Source organism: Gobio gobio, assembly GCF_949357685.1.
Source record: "Gobio gobio genome assembly, chromosome: 19".
Taxonomy (NCBI): domain Eukaryota; kingdom Metazoa; phylum Chordata; class Actinopteri; order Cypriniformes; family Gobionidae; genus Gobio; species Gobio gobio.
In genome coordinates this window covers 1,784,677-1,799,734 of record NC_137112.1, presented here as the reverse complement: position 1 = coordinate 1,799,734, position 15,058 = coordinate 1,784,677, and the positions used below count along the sequence as shown (strand labels likewise).

Genomic DNA, 15,058 nt, shown 5'->3' with positions numbered 1-15,058 from the left:
TGAGCGAACGCAAAGTTTTTTGGAACACAAAAGTTTTATGAGCGAACACAAAGTTTTTTGGAACACAAAAGTTTTATGAGCGAACACAAAGTTTCTCGGAACGCAAAAGTTTTATGAGCGAACGCAAAGTTTCTCGGAACGCAAAAGTTTTATGAGTGAATGCAAAGTTTCTCGGAACGCAAAAGTTTTATGAGCGAACGCAAAGTTTCTCGGAACGCAAAAGTTTTATGAGCGAACGCAAAGTTTCTCTGAACGCAAAAGTTTTATGAGCGAATGCAAAGTTTCTCGGAACGCAAAAGTTTTATGAGCGAACACAAACGTTTCTCAGAACGCAAAAGTTTTATGAGCGAACACAAAGTTTCTCGGAACGCAAAAGTTTTATGAGCGAACGCAAAGTTTCTCGGAACGCAAAAGTTTTATGAGTGAACGCAAAGTTTCTCGGAACGCAAAAATGTTTTATGAGCGAACGCAAAGTTTCTCGGAACGCAAAAGTTTTATGAGCGAACGCAAAGTTTCTCGGAACGCAAAAGTTTTATGAGCGAACGCAAAGTTTCTCTGAACGCAAAAGTTTTATGAGCGAATGCAAAGTTTCTCGGAACGCAAAAGTTTTATGAGCGAACACAAACGTTTCTCAGAACGCAAAAGTTTTATGAGCGAACACAAAGTTTCTCGGAACGCAAAAGTTTTATGAGCGAACGCAAAGTTTCTCGGAACGCAAAAATGTTTTATGAGCGAACGCAAAGTTTCTCGGAAGGCAAAAGTTTTATGATCGAACACAAAGTTTCTCAGAACGCAAAAGTTTTATGATCGAACGCAAAGTTTCTCGGAACGCAAAAGTTTCATGAGTGAATGCAAAGTTTCTCAGAACGCAAAAGTTTTATGATCGAACACAAAGTTTCTCAGAACGCAAAAGTTTTATGAGCGAACACAAAGTTTCTCGGAATGCAAAAGTTTTATGAGTGAATGCAAAGTTTCTCAGAACGCAAAAGTTTTATGAGTGAATGCAAAGTTTCTCAGAACGCAAAAGTTTTATGAGCGAACACAAAGTTTCTCGGAATGCAAAAGTTTTATGAGCGAATGCAAAGTTTCTCGGAACGCAAAAGTTTTATGAGTCAATGCAAAGTTTCTCGGAACGCAAAAGTTTTATGATCGAACGCAAAGTTTCTCGGAAGGCAAAAGTTTTATGATTGAACACAAAGTTTCTCGGAATGCAAAAGTTTTATGAGCGAACACAAAGTTTCTCGGAACGCAAAAGTTTTATGAGCGAACGCAAAGTTTCTCGGAACGCAAAAGTTTTATGAGCGAACGCAAAGTTTCTCGGAAGGCAAAAGTTTTATGATCGAACACAAAGTTTCTCAGAACGCAAAAGTTTTATGAGCGAACGCAAAGTTTCTCGGAAGGCAAAAGTTTTATGATCGAACACAAAGTTTCTCAGAACGCAAAAGTTTTATGAGCGAACGCAAAGTTTTTTGGAACACAAACGTTTTATGAGCGAACACAAAGTTTTTTGGAACACAAAAGTTTTATGAGCGAACACAAAGTTTCTCGGAACGCAAAAGTTTTATGAGCGAATGCAAAGTTTCTCGGAACGCAAAAGTTTTATGAGCGAACGAAAAGTTTCTCGGAACGCAAAAGTTTTATGATCGAACACAAAGTTTCTTAGAACGCAAAAGTTTTATGAGCGAACGCAAAGTTTCTCGGAAGGCAAAAGTTTTATGATCGAACACAAAGTTTCTCGGAACGCAAAAGTTTTATGAGCGAACGCAAAGTTTCTTGGAACGCAAAAGTTTTATGAGCGAACGCAAAGTTTCTAGGAACGCAAAAGTTTTATGAGCGAATGCTAAGTTTCTCGGAACGCAAAAGTTTTATGATCGAATGCAAAGTTTCTCGGAACACAAAAGTTTTATGAGCGAACGCAAAGTTTCTCGGAACACAAAAGTTTTATGAGCGAACACAAAGTTTCTCGGAACGCAAAAGTTTTATGAGTGAACGCAAAGTTTCTCAGAACGCAAAAGTTTTATGAGTGAACGCAAAGTTTCTCGGAACGCAAAAGTTTTATGAGCGAACGCAAAGTTTCTCGGAACGCAAAAGTTTTATGAGCGAACGCAAAGTTTCTCGGAACGCAAAAGTTTTATGAGCGAACGCAAAGTTTCTCGGAAGGCAAAAGTTTTATGATCGAACACAAAGTTTCTCAGAACGCAAAAGTTTTATGAGCGAACGCAAAGTTTCTCGGAAGGCAAAAGTTTTATGATCGAACACAAAGTTTCTCAGAACGCAAAAGTTTTATGAGCGAACGCAAAGTTTTTTGGAACACAAAAGTTTTATGAGCGAACACAAAGTTTTTTGGAACACAAAAGTTTTATGAGCGAACACAAAGTTTCTCGGAACGCAAAAGTTTTATGAGCGAACGCAAAGTTTCTCGGAACGCAAAAGTTTTATGAGTAAATGCAAAGTTTCTCGGAACGCAAAAGTTTTATGAGCGAACGCAAAGTTTCTCGGAACGCAAAAGTTTTATGAGCGAACGCAAAGTTTCTCTGAACGCAAAAGTTTTATGAGCGAATGCAAAGTTTCTCGGAACGCAAAAGTTTTATGAGCGAACACAAACGTTTCTCAGAACGCAAAAGTTTTATGAGCGAACACAAAGTTTCTCGGAACGCAAAAGTTTTATGAGCGAACGCAAAGTTTCTCGGAACGCAAAAGTTTTATGAGTGAACGCAAAGTTTCTCGGAACGCAAAAATGTTTTATGAGCGAACGCAAAGTTTCTCGGAACGCAAAAGTTTTATGAGCGAACGCAAAGTTTCTCGGAACGCAAAAGTTTTATGAGCGAACGCAAAGTTTCTCTGAACGCAAAAGTTTTATGAGCGAATGCAAAGTTTCTCGGAACGCAAAAGTTTTATGAGCGAACACAAACGTTTCTCAGAACGCAAAAGTTTTATGAGCGAACACAAAGTTTCTCGGAACGCAAAAGTTTTATGAGCGAACGCAAAGTTTCTCGGAACGCAAAAATGTTTTATGAGCGAACGCAAAGTTTCTCGGAAGGCAAAAGTTTTATGATCGAACACAAAGTTTCTCAGAACGCAAAAGTTTTATGATCGAACGCAAAGTTTCTCGGAACGCAAAAGTTTCATGAGTGAATGCAAAGTTTCTCAGAACGCAAAAGTTTTATGATCGAACACAAAGTTTCTCAGAACGCAAAAGTTTTATGAGCGAACACAAAGTTTCTCGGAATGCAAAAGTTTTATGAGTGAATGCAAAGTTTCTCGGAACGCAAAAGTTTTATGAGTGAATGCAAAGTTTCTCAGAACGCAAAAGTTTTATGAGCGAACACAAAGTTTCTCGGAATGCAAAAGTTTTATGAGCGAATGCAAAGTTTCTCGGAACGCAAAAGTTTTATGAGTCAATGCAAAGTTTCTCGGAATGCAAAAGTTTTATGATCGAACGCAAAGTTTCTCGGAAGGCAAAAGTTTTATGATTGAACACAAAGTTTCTCGGAATGCAAAAGTTTTATGAGCGAACACAAAGTTTCTCGGAACGCAAAAGTTTTATGAGCGAACGCAAAGTTTCTCGGAACGCAAAAGTTTTATGAGCGAACGCAAAGTTTCTCGGAAGGCAAAAGTTTTATGATCGAACACAAAGTTTCTCAGAACGCAAAAGTTTTATGAGCGAACGCAAAGTTTCTCGGAAGGCAAAAGTTTTATGATCGAACACAAAGTTTCTCAGAACGCAAAAGTTTTATGAGCGAACGCAAAGTTTTTTGGAACACAAACGTTTTATGAGCGAACACAAAGTTTTTTGGAACACAAAAGTTTTATGAGCGAACACAAAGTTTCTCGGAACGCAAAAGTTGTATGAGCGAATGCAAAGTTTCTCGGAACGCAAAAGTTTTATGAGCGAACGCAAAGTTTCTCGGAACGCAAAAGTTTTATGATCGAACACAAAGTTTCTTAGAACGCAAAAGTTTTATGAGCGAACGCAAAGTTTCTCGGAAGGCAAAAGTTTTATGATCGAACACAAAGTTTCTCGGAACGCAAAAGTTTTATGAGCGAACGCAAAGTTTCTTGGAACGCAAAAGTTTTATGAGCGAACGCAAAGTTTCTAGGAACGCAAAAGTTTTATGAGCGAATGCTAAGTTTCTCGGAACGCAAAAGTTTTATGATCGAATGCAAAGTTTCTCGGAACACAAAAGTTTTATGAGCGAACGCAAAGTTTCTCGGAACACAAAAGTTTTATGAGCGAATGCAAAGTTTCTCGGAACGCAAAAGTTTTATGATCGAATGCAAAGTTTCTCGGAACACAAAAGTTTTATGAGCGAACGCAAAGTTTCTCGGAAGGCAAAATTTTTATGATTGAACACAAAGTTTCTCAGAACGCTAAAGTTTTATGAGCGAACGCAAAGTTTCTCGGAACGCAAAAGTTTTATGAGCGAACGCAAAGTTTCTCAAAACAAACGTTATATGATCGAACGCAAAGTTTCTCGGAACGCAAAAGTTTTATGAGCGAACACAAAGTTTCTCGGAACGCAAAAGTTTTATGAGTGAATGCAAAATTTCTCAGAACGCAAAAGTTTTATGAGTGAACGCAAAGTTTCTCGGAACGCAAAAGTTTTATGATCGAACACAAAGTTTCTTAGAACGCAAAAGTTTTATGAGCGAACGCAAAGTTTCTCGGAAGGCAAAAGTTTTATGATCGAACACAAAGTTTCTCAGAACGCAAAAGTTTTATGAGCGAACGCAAAGTTTTTTGGAACACAAAAGTTTTATGAGCGAACACAAAGTTTTTTGGAACACAAAAGTTTTATGAGCGAACACAAAGTTTCTCGGAACGCAAAAGTTTTATGAGCGAATGCAAAGTTTCTCGGAACGCAAAAGTTTTATGAGCGAACGCAAAGTTTCTCGGAACGCAAAAGTTTTATGATCGAACACAAAGTTTCTCAGAACGCAAAAGTTTTATGAGCGAACACAAAGTTTTTTGGAACACAAAAGTTTTATGAGCGAACACAAAGTTTTTTGGAACACAAAAGTTTTATGAGCGAACACAAAGTTTCTCGGAACGCAAAAGTTTTATGAGCGAATGCAAAGTTTCTCGGAACGCAAATGTTTTATGAGCGAACGCAAAGTTTCTCGGAACGCAAAAGTTTTATGAGCGAACGCAAAGTTTCTCGGAACGCAAAAGTTTTATGAGCGAACACAACGTTTTTTGGAACACAAAAGTTTTATGAGCGAACACAAAGTTTTTTGGAACACAAAAGTTTTATGAGCGAACACAAAGTTTCTCGGAACGCAAAAGTTTTATGAGCGAACACAACGTTTTTTGGAACACAAAAGTTTTATGAGCGAACACAAAGTTTCTCGGAACGCAAAAGTTTTATGAGCGAATGCAAAGTTTCTCGGAACGCAAAAGTTTTATGAGCGAACGCAAAGTTTCTCGGAACGCAAAAGTTTTATGAGCGAACGCAAAGTTTCTAGGAACGCAAAAGTTTTATGAGCGAATGCTAAGTTTCTCGGAACGCAAAAGTTTTATGATCGAATGCAAAGTTTCTCGGAACACAAAAGTTTTATGAGCGAATGCAAAGTTTCTCGGAATGCCAAAGTTTTATGATCGAATGCAAAGTTTCTCGGAACACAAAAGTTTTATGAGCGAACGCAAAGTTTCTCGGAAGGCAAAATTTTTATGATCGAACACAAAGTTTCTCAGAACGCAAAAGTTTTATGAGCGAACGCAAAGTTTCTCAAAACAAACGTTATATGATCGAACGCAAAGTTTCTCGGAACGCAAAAGTTTTATGAGCGAACACAAAGTTTCTCAAACACAAAAGTTTTATGAGCAAACGCAAAGTTTCTCAGAACGCAAAAGTTTTATGAGTGAACGCAAAGTTTTTCAGAACTTTACATTACAGAACTAGTATATAAGTGTATACACTGAACAAAATTATAAACACAACACTTTTGTCTTTGCCCCTATTTTTCATGAGCTGAACTCAAAGATCTAAGACTTTTTCTATGTACACAAAAGGCCTATCTATCTCAAATATTGTTCACAAATCTGTCGAAATCTGTGTTAGTGAGCACTTCTCCTTTTCCGAGATAATCCATCCACCTCACAGGTGTGGTGTATCCAGATGCTGATTAGACAGCAGGATTACTGCACAGGTGTGCATTAGGCTAGACACAATAAAAAGTCACAATAAATAAATACAATAAATAGATAGATAGATAGATAGATAGATAGATAGATAGATAGATAGATAGATAGATAGATAGATAGATAGATAGATAGATAGATAGATAGATAGATAGATAGATAGATAGATAGATAGATAGATAGATAGATAGATAGATAGATAGATAGATAGAAATAGTCAGATAGATAGATAGATAGATAGATAGATAGATAGATAGATAGATAGATAGATAGATAGATAGATAGATAGATAGATAGATAGATAGATAGATAGATAGATAGATAGATAGATAGATAGATAGATAGATAGATAGATATAGATAGATAGATAGATAGATAGATAGATAGATAGATAGATAGATGATAGATAGATAGATAGATAGATAGATAGATAGATAGATAGATAGATAGATAGATAGATAGATAGATAGATAGATAGATAGATAGATAGATAGATAGATAGATAGATAGATAGATAGATAGATGTGAGGTGGATGGATTATCTCGGCAAAGGAGAAGTGCTCACTAACACAGATTTAGACAGATTTGTGAACAATATTTGAGATAAATAGGCCTTTTGTGTACATAGAAAAAGTCTTAGATCTTTGAGTTTAGCTCATGAAAAATGGGGGCAAAGAAAAAAGTGTTGCGTTTATAATTTTGTTGAGTGTTAATAAACTTTATTTTATATGTAGCTTCTTGGTGGAGAGGTTTCCATCCTCATCGCTAGCGCAGATACTAGGCAAGAAGCAGTTTGAGATTTCCTTCAACGTGCTGGACCTGGTCAACAGTCAGACGGTCACATGGGTGGGTGTGTATTACTGCCCTCTACTGCCCGCCATCAGCACCGTCAGGCTGCTGCTCCTCTTCTACCTCAAGAAGGTTTGGACTCACATTCTTATATATTGTATTTAATTTCAGTTAACATGTATTTTAAGATTTAGATGTAATATGTAGTAATATAATCTCTGTCTGTCAGTTCACAGTGATGCGCTGCTGTGTTCCGCCTCAGAGAATGTTCCGGGCCGCCAGTTCATCTGTTCTCTTCCATTTCATGCTGTTGTTGGGTCTCACCATGTCTGTGGTCACATTAGTGGTCAACATCAACAGGTATCTATCTATCTATCTATCTATCTATCTATCTATCTATCTATCTATCTATCTATCTATCTATCTATCTATCTATCTATCTATCTGACTATTTCTATCTATCTGACTATTTCTATCTATCTATCTATCTATCTATCTATCTATCTGTCTATCTGTCTATCTGTCTGTCTGTCTGTCTGTCTATCTATCTATCTATCTATCTATCTATCTATCTATCTATCTATCTATCTATCTATCTGTCTATCTGTCTGTCTGTCTGTCTGTCTATCTATCTATCTATCTATCTATCTATCTATCTATCTATCTATCTATCTATCTATCTATCTATCTATCTATCACTTTAATATGTACCCATAATAGTGTCGCCTGTAGTGTCTTGACTTAATAAAAAACACCTATTCACCAAATATTTATTCATTCATAATTAGTGGTCAAATTATATTGGTTTTTTTTATGGCTGATGGCCGATAAATAAAGCCGATATACACCGATCAGGCATAACATTATGACCAGTGAATAACACTGATGATCTCTGTTAGTGGGTGGGATATATTAGGCAGCAAGTGAACATTTTGTCCTCAGAGTTGATGTGTTAGAAGCAGGAAAAATGGGCAAGCGTAAGGATTTGAGCGAGTTTGACAAGGTCCAGATTGTGACGGCTAGACGACTGGGTCAGAGCATCTCCAAAACTGCAGCTCTTGTGGGGTGTTCCCGGTCTACAGTGGTCAGTCTCTATCAGAAGTGGAGGACCAGTGGAGAACCGACCACAGGGTCATGGAGGACCAGTGGAGAACCGGCCACAGGGTCATGGAGGACCAGTGGAGAACCGGCCACAGGGTCATGGAGGACCAGTGGAGAACCGACCACAGGGTCATGAAGGACCAGTGGAGAACCGGCCACAGGGTCATGGAGGACCAGTGGAGAACCGGCCACAGGGTCATGGAGGACCAGTGGAGAACCGGCCACAGGGTCATGGAGGACCTGTGGAGAACCGGCCACAGGGTCATGGAGGACCAGTGGAGAACCGACCACAGGGTCATGAAGGACCAGTGGAGAACCGGCCACAGGGTCATGAAGGACCAGTGGAGAACCGGCCACAGGGTCATGGAGGACCAGTGGAGAACCGACCACAGGGTCATGAAGGACCAGTGGAGAACCGGCCACAGGGTCATGGAGGACCAGTGGAGAACCGACCACAGGGTCATGGAGGACCAGTGGAGAACCGGCCACAGGGTCATGAAGGACCAGTGGAGAACCGGCCACAGGGTCATGGAGGACCAGTGGAGAACCGGCCACAGGGTCATGGAGGACCAGTGGAGAACCGGCCACAGGGTCATGAAGGACCAGTGGAGAACCGGCCACAGGGTCATAGAGGACCAGTGGAGAACCGGCCACAGGGTCATGAAGGACCAGTGGAGAACCGGACACAGGGTCATGGAGGACCAGTGGAGAACCGGCCACAGGGTCATGAAGGACCAGTGGAGAACCGGCCACAGGGTCATGGAGGACCAGTGGAGAACCGGCCACAGGGTCATGGAGGACCAGTGGAGAACCGGCCACAGGGTCATGGAGGACCAGTGGAGAACCGACCACAGGGTCATGAAGGACCAGTGGAGAACCGGCCACAGGGTCATGGAGGACCAGTGGAGAACCGGCCACAGGGTCATGGAGGACCAGTGGAGAACCGGCCACAGGGTCATGGAGGACCTGTGGAGAACCGGCCACAGGGTCATGGAGGACCAGTGGAGAACCGACCACAGGGTCATGAAGGACCAGTGGAGAACCGGCCACAGGGTCATGAAGGACCAGTGGAGAACCGGCCACAGGGTCATGGAGGACCAGTGGAGAACCGACCACAGGGTCATGAAGGACCAGTGGAGAACCGGCCACAGGGTCATGGAGGACCAGTGGAGAACCGACCACAGGGTCATGGAGGACCAGTGGAGAACCGGCCACAGGGTCATGAAGGACCAGTGGAGAACCGGCCACAGGGTCATGGAGGACCAGTGGAGAACCGGCCACAGGGTCATGGAGGACCAGTGGAGAACCGGCCACAGGGTCATGAAGGACCAGTGGAGAACCGGCCACAGGGTCATAGAGGACCAGTGGAGAACCGGCCACAGGGTCATGAAGGACCAGTGGAGAACCGGACACAGGGTCATGGAGGACCAGTGGAGAACCGGCCACAGGGTCATGAAGGACCAGTGGAGAACCGGCCACAGGGTCATGGAGGACCAGTGGAGAACCGGCCACAGGGTCATGAAGGACCAGTGGAGAACCGGCCACAGGGTCATGGAGGACCAGTGGAGAACCGACCACAGGGTCATGGAGGACCAGTGGAGAACCGGCCACAGGGTCATGAAGGACCAGTGGAGAACCGGCCACAGGGTCATGGAGGACCAGTGGAGAACCGGCCACAGGGTCATGGAGGACCAGTGGAGAACCGGCCACAGGGTCATGAAGGACCAGTGGAGAACCGGCCACAGGGTCATGGAGGACCAGTGGAGAACCGGCCACAGGGTCATGACGGACCAGTGGAGAACCGGCCACAGGGTCATGGAGGACCAGTGGAGAACCGGCCACAGGGTCATGGAGGACCAGTGGAGAACCGGACACAGGGTCATGGAGGACCAGTGGAGAACCGGCCACAGGGTCATGGAGGACCAGTGGAGAACCGGCCACAGGGTCATGGAGGACCAGTGGAGAACCGGACACAGGGTCATGGAGGACCAGTGGAGAACCGGCCACAGGCTCATGGGCGGCCGAGGCTCATTGATGCCCGTGTGGTCGATCAAACAGACGAGCTACTGGAGCTCAAACCTCTCAAGAAGTTAATGCTGGTTCTGATAGAAAGGGGTCAGAATACACAGAGCATCTCAGTTTGTTGTGTATGGGGCGGCACAGCCGCTGACCAGTGCCCATGCTGACCCCTGACCCCTGACCCCGCCCAAAGCCCCAACAGTGGCACGTGAGCATCAGAACTGGACCACGGAGCAATGGAAGAAGGCGGCCTGGGCTGATGATCACGTGTTCTTCTACATCAGTGGATGGCCGGGTGGCCAACACAATATTAGGAACATGATGTTATGCCTGATCGGTGTATATACTCATCCAACACATCGGCCGAAAATGCTAAATATCGGTCGACCACTGCTCATAATATGTGACCTTTATATTAGCATGGCTTTCCTCACATGTTCATAAACCGTTTCCATGTTCTCGTCTGAGGTTTGGTCAGGGATGCTGTGGCCCGTTTAAAGACAGCACCGTGTTTAATGTGACCCGTGTGTGTATAAACACACTGCCCGATCCGGCCCAGACCACCATCAGCTACATCTCATCGGAGGCCTTCGCATTCGCTCTGATCCTGGCTGAGGTGTAAGTGATGAAGGGCTGGTGATATAATGAAGGTTTAGTGACTAAAGTGTTTGCCTGTACTGATGAACGTCTGTTTGTTTGTGACCCCTGACCTTTTCCACAGTGTCCTTCTGACGTCGTATGTGTCTCGCGGACGAGCCAATCGGAAAGCCATCGAGCGACTGAAGGACATGTTGGTGATGGTGAGTTTCGTTAACTTTCATTCTTTTAGCGATGACACTTTCTATGAAGCCTGTATTTATAATGCATCATAAGGCTATTCTCAATGCATTATAATAATACATGTGTAATGCCTTACAAACAACCTTATTACATGTGGAATAATCATAACAACAGTTACAATACATTATAATACTTAAACGTATTTGTGGTCATAACTTTTAAGAGTATGATGCATTATAACACCAGATGAAGCCTGCATTTATAATTCTTAATATATATTATTCTTAATGCATTATAACGCACACATAATGCCTTATAAACAACCTTATAATGTGTTGCATCATCTAACAGCAGTAATAATACTTACCTATTTGTGGTTATAACTATTAAGAGTATGATGATTTATAATCCACTAAAGTTGTAATCGATTACAAATCCCAAATATCCCCATTCTCATATCTTGACATTGTTTACATACGATCTGCACAGTATCATACTACATCATAAAGATGATAAAGTCTTCTTGTAAACATCTAAAGCGCTTTATAATGAGCTCGTAATATTTATAAGTGGTCTATGTCTGCTTTAAGTAAAGTAACAAAAGTTCAATCTTCTTTTAAATGGCCATAAGATATCATGAAGTGATTATAAGACATTTCCCTTAAGGTAAAATCAAAGGAACAATACATTCACAATGCAAATTATGTTATGATTTTTCATGAGATGATGCAACACATTATAAGGTTGTTTATGCATGCATTATAATCCAGAATACCCTTATGATGCATTATAAATACAGACTTCCTCTGGTGTTATAATGCATAGTCCTCTTAAAAGTTATAACCACAAATAATTATTATAATATATTGTAAATATTGTTATGATTATTTATCAGATGATACAACACATTATAAAGTGCATTATGTATGTATTATAACTAGTGCTGGGCAATCGATTAATCGTGATTAATCGCGATTAATCACATCCAAAATAAAAGTTGTGTTAATATAGTATATGTGTGTGTACTGTACACATATACACATGTATATATTTAAGAAATATTTGCATGTATACTATATATATATATTTATATAATTTATCATCTCTAATGAGATTAGAGACATCAGTTCATTTACTTGTTTTAAATATAAAATAAAAATTATGATTAAAATCAATACAATCATGTACCCATTAATCATAACTTCAAAAAAACTCATTTTCAGTTGTATCCTAACATTGTATTGTTGTGTCTATTAATATTGCATTTTATTTTGTTCTGTTGTTTTGTTTTAGTGGGCTTTTAAGAATGTGAAACTTTGTTGTCTGAAAGGCTATTTGTGTGATGATGTTTTATGGTCTATTTATATGTGATTGTTAATCGTATGTTACCTCGTCCTGCTCAGGGACTACAGATGAAATTTAGCTTGTAGCTAATTCTGGTGTGGCTGAGTGCCATACACTGTCCCTGTTAAATAAACTAATAAATAAAATACAATAAATAAATAAATCTTATATATAAATTTGAATATTTTATATATAAATATAACATTTTCTTCTTAAATATATACATGCATGCAGTGTTGGGGGTAACGCATTACAAGTAACTTGAGTTACGTAATAATATTACTTTTTCAAGTAACTAGTAAAGTAACGCATTACTTTTCAAATTTACAAAATATCTGAGTTACTTTTTCACATTTATTTGACTGACAGCTCTCCTGCCCCCATGTTGTGAAAAATAAGTGGAAAGGCGTTGTGTGTAAACATGATGGTTATTGTAGTTCTAGACTAACTCGCACAATAAAGATTCTGTACTCCTCAAAATGAATAAAATCAGTCAAATGCAAAATCAGAGTACTCAAACCTCAAATATATAAATGTTAAATAGAACAAATATTTTTATGCATTTAATATACCTTTATTGACCAATGTCGTGCTGCTGACCTTTGATGATTCAGTTAAGCCATGAGCAAAAATTACTAGATTTTTTGTTTTTATTGGTAAAACGTTTTTCTCCTGCGTCCTATTCTTCCATTATCCAGAATGGCAGCACATTTATACCTCAGCCTGAGGCCTATTATTTCAATTTTGGTATGAAAAGGTCTTTACATTAGCACAAAAAAGGACTTTTTTTGCAATTAAAAAACAAAACTAAAAAGCAAGCCCAGCCCAGGTGAGAAAAAGTAACGCAAAAGTAACGTAACGCATTACTTTTCTTAAAAAGTAACTAAGTAACTCAATTAGTTACTTTTTAAGGGAGTAACGCAATATTGTAATGCATTACTTTTCAAAGTAACTTTCCCCAACACTGCATGCATGTGTATTTATATATACATAATAATTATACACAGTACACACACATATATTATATTTACAAAACTTTTATTTTAGATGTGATTAATCGCGATTAATCGATTGCCCAGCACTAGTTATAATGCATTAAGAATACCCGGTTACACTTTATTTCACAGTGTCCTTGTTACACATGTACTTACTATATAACAACAGTAAATCATGCATAATTACACGCAACTAACCCTGATCCTACCCTAACCCTATCGTAAGTATATGTTGGTGATTAATATTACTCAGTACTTACATATATAATTACACTGTAACAATGACACCTTATAATGCATTATAAACACACTTCATAGAAAGTGTTACCGAAATATGCTCTAATGTTCAAAATATTCCGTTTTTTAAATGTTTTAAAGGCGCTTTATATTCCATTTCTGTTACTCTTGAATGTTCTCTAAACGTTTCTTCTTGGTTATGCGAACGTTTCATTGTATCATTCTTCAAACTCTACAGCATGCTACTTTAGAATGTTCTCAAGTGGTAACATTTAAAAAAGTTGTACAGATTGTGTGCTAATGTTTTGAGAAAGAGCAGATAACTGAATGAATGTTGTATTAACGTTGAGAGAACGTTCCCTGTTGACTACGCTGATCTGTGCTGCTCATACAGTGATGCATGTTATCTGTATTGAAGTATATGAAAGTGTTGATGTTAAAACACGTGTGTGTGTCTCTAATGTTCTCTACAGTGCAGCTCTGATAAACGCTTCCTGGTGAAGCAGCACTCGACCATCTCCAGACGACAGCTCCGAACACGCTAACATGATAAAACCAACATACGACTAAACTTCCGCAGTGACCAGATCTGACACTGCTGTGTGTTATAGAATTACTGTCACGACGGAGTGAGTTACACTGTTTCTGGCTATAATAGAGGGAAAATAAAACGTTACATTGAGAGTTTAATTCTTTGTGCTCATGAACTCTGAGTTTATTATATTAGGTAAAATGTCATGGCTTTTATCGTTTATTATAAGCGCTGCAGTTTTGTCGTCTGTCTCTTTAGCCCTTTAACTGTCATCGTATTGGCGTTTTTTTTCGCCTTTTTTCGTGTCATATTTTTGAGTAATTATCATAAATCATTGGAAAGCTTACTAACTCAAAATTCGTGAAAACCGTTTTGAAATCAGACATTGTGTTACCATGGAAACGGTACTCTAGTTTCTTCCAGCGGGCGTGTGGATGACACCCGGTGGCTGTTTTTGGTAGAGCGCCTATCAACCTCAAATTTGGAAAACAACTTGGTTAGACATGTGGCATTAATTTTAGAGTAATTTTAGAGTACTTTTTTTTTTTTGTAAAATAAATATTTTATATAAAATAAAAATATTTTGTACAGTATCTTTTATTTATAACTTTTTCATACTTTCATATTTTGAATTGCTTTGACTTCAGCAATAATCTGCCAAGCGTCTAACATACCAAACTTAGAAAATGTATTCTTGAATTACAGCCCTTTGAGTTTGGATGGTGCATTTTCATGCTGGAGCTCTTTAAAACAGGACAGATTCAATGTTTTTATCATTCATTATATATACATATCAACAGTATATTCATTGTTCTTGGTGTGTGAAATGTCAACATTCAGAAGTGTGTGTGTGTGTGTGATATTTATAGAAACTTTTTAAAGCTCTTAAAGTCAGTGTTAACACACAATAATTTCTTAAGTGTGTGCATTTATATTCATTTGTTAATGTTTCTCTCAATAAAGTATAGTTTGTGTTAATATTTTGAGTTTGTGCTTTTTTTAAGTCTTAGTAATTTTGTCGTGTTTTATGCATGTCTGTACGTTTTAAAGTTTAGTTGCCATGGCGTCTAGCTCAGTGTTTTATATTTTATTTCATTATATTATGAGTGATGGAATGCT

At 39.4% G+C, this 15,058-nt stretch overlaps 1 protein-coding gene across 1 annotated transcript in view; it reads left to right on the top strand.

Annotated features, from left to right (window-relative positions):
• tmc8 (transmembrane channel-like 8) overlaps positions 1-14,915 on the top strand; it is a 31,696-nt gene extending 16,781 nt beyond the window's left edge. Inside the window, exons 12-16 of the mRNA XM_079845313.1 lie at positions 6,877-7,063; positions 7,161-7,291; positions 10,520-10,669; positions 10,773-10,851; positions 13,881-14,915. Of these exons, the coding sequence (XP_079701439.1) occupies positions 6,877-7,063; positions 7,161-7,291; positions 10,520-10,669; positions 10,773-10,851; positions 13,881-13,952 (619 nt within the window). The 3' untranslated portion in view covers positions 13,953-14,915. The remainder of the gene's footprint in view (positions 1-6,876; positions 7,064-7,160; positions 7,292-10,519; positions 10,670-10,772; positions 10,852-13,880) is intronic.
• The last annotated feature ends 143 nt before the right edge of the window (positions 14,916-15,058 follow it).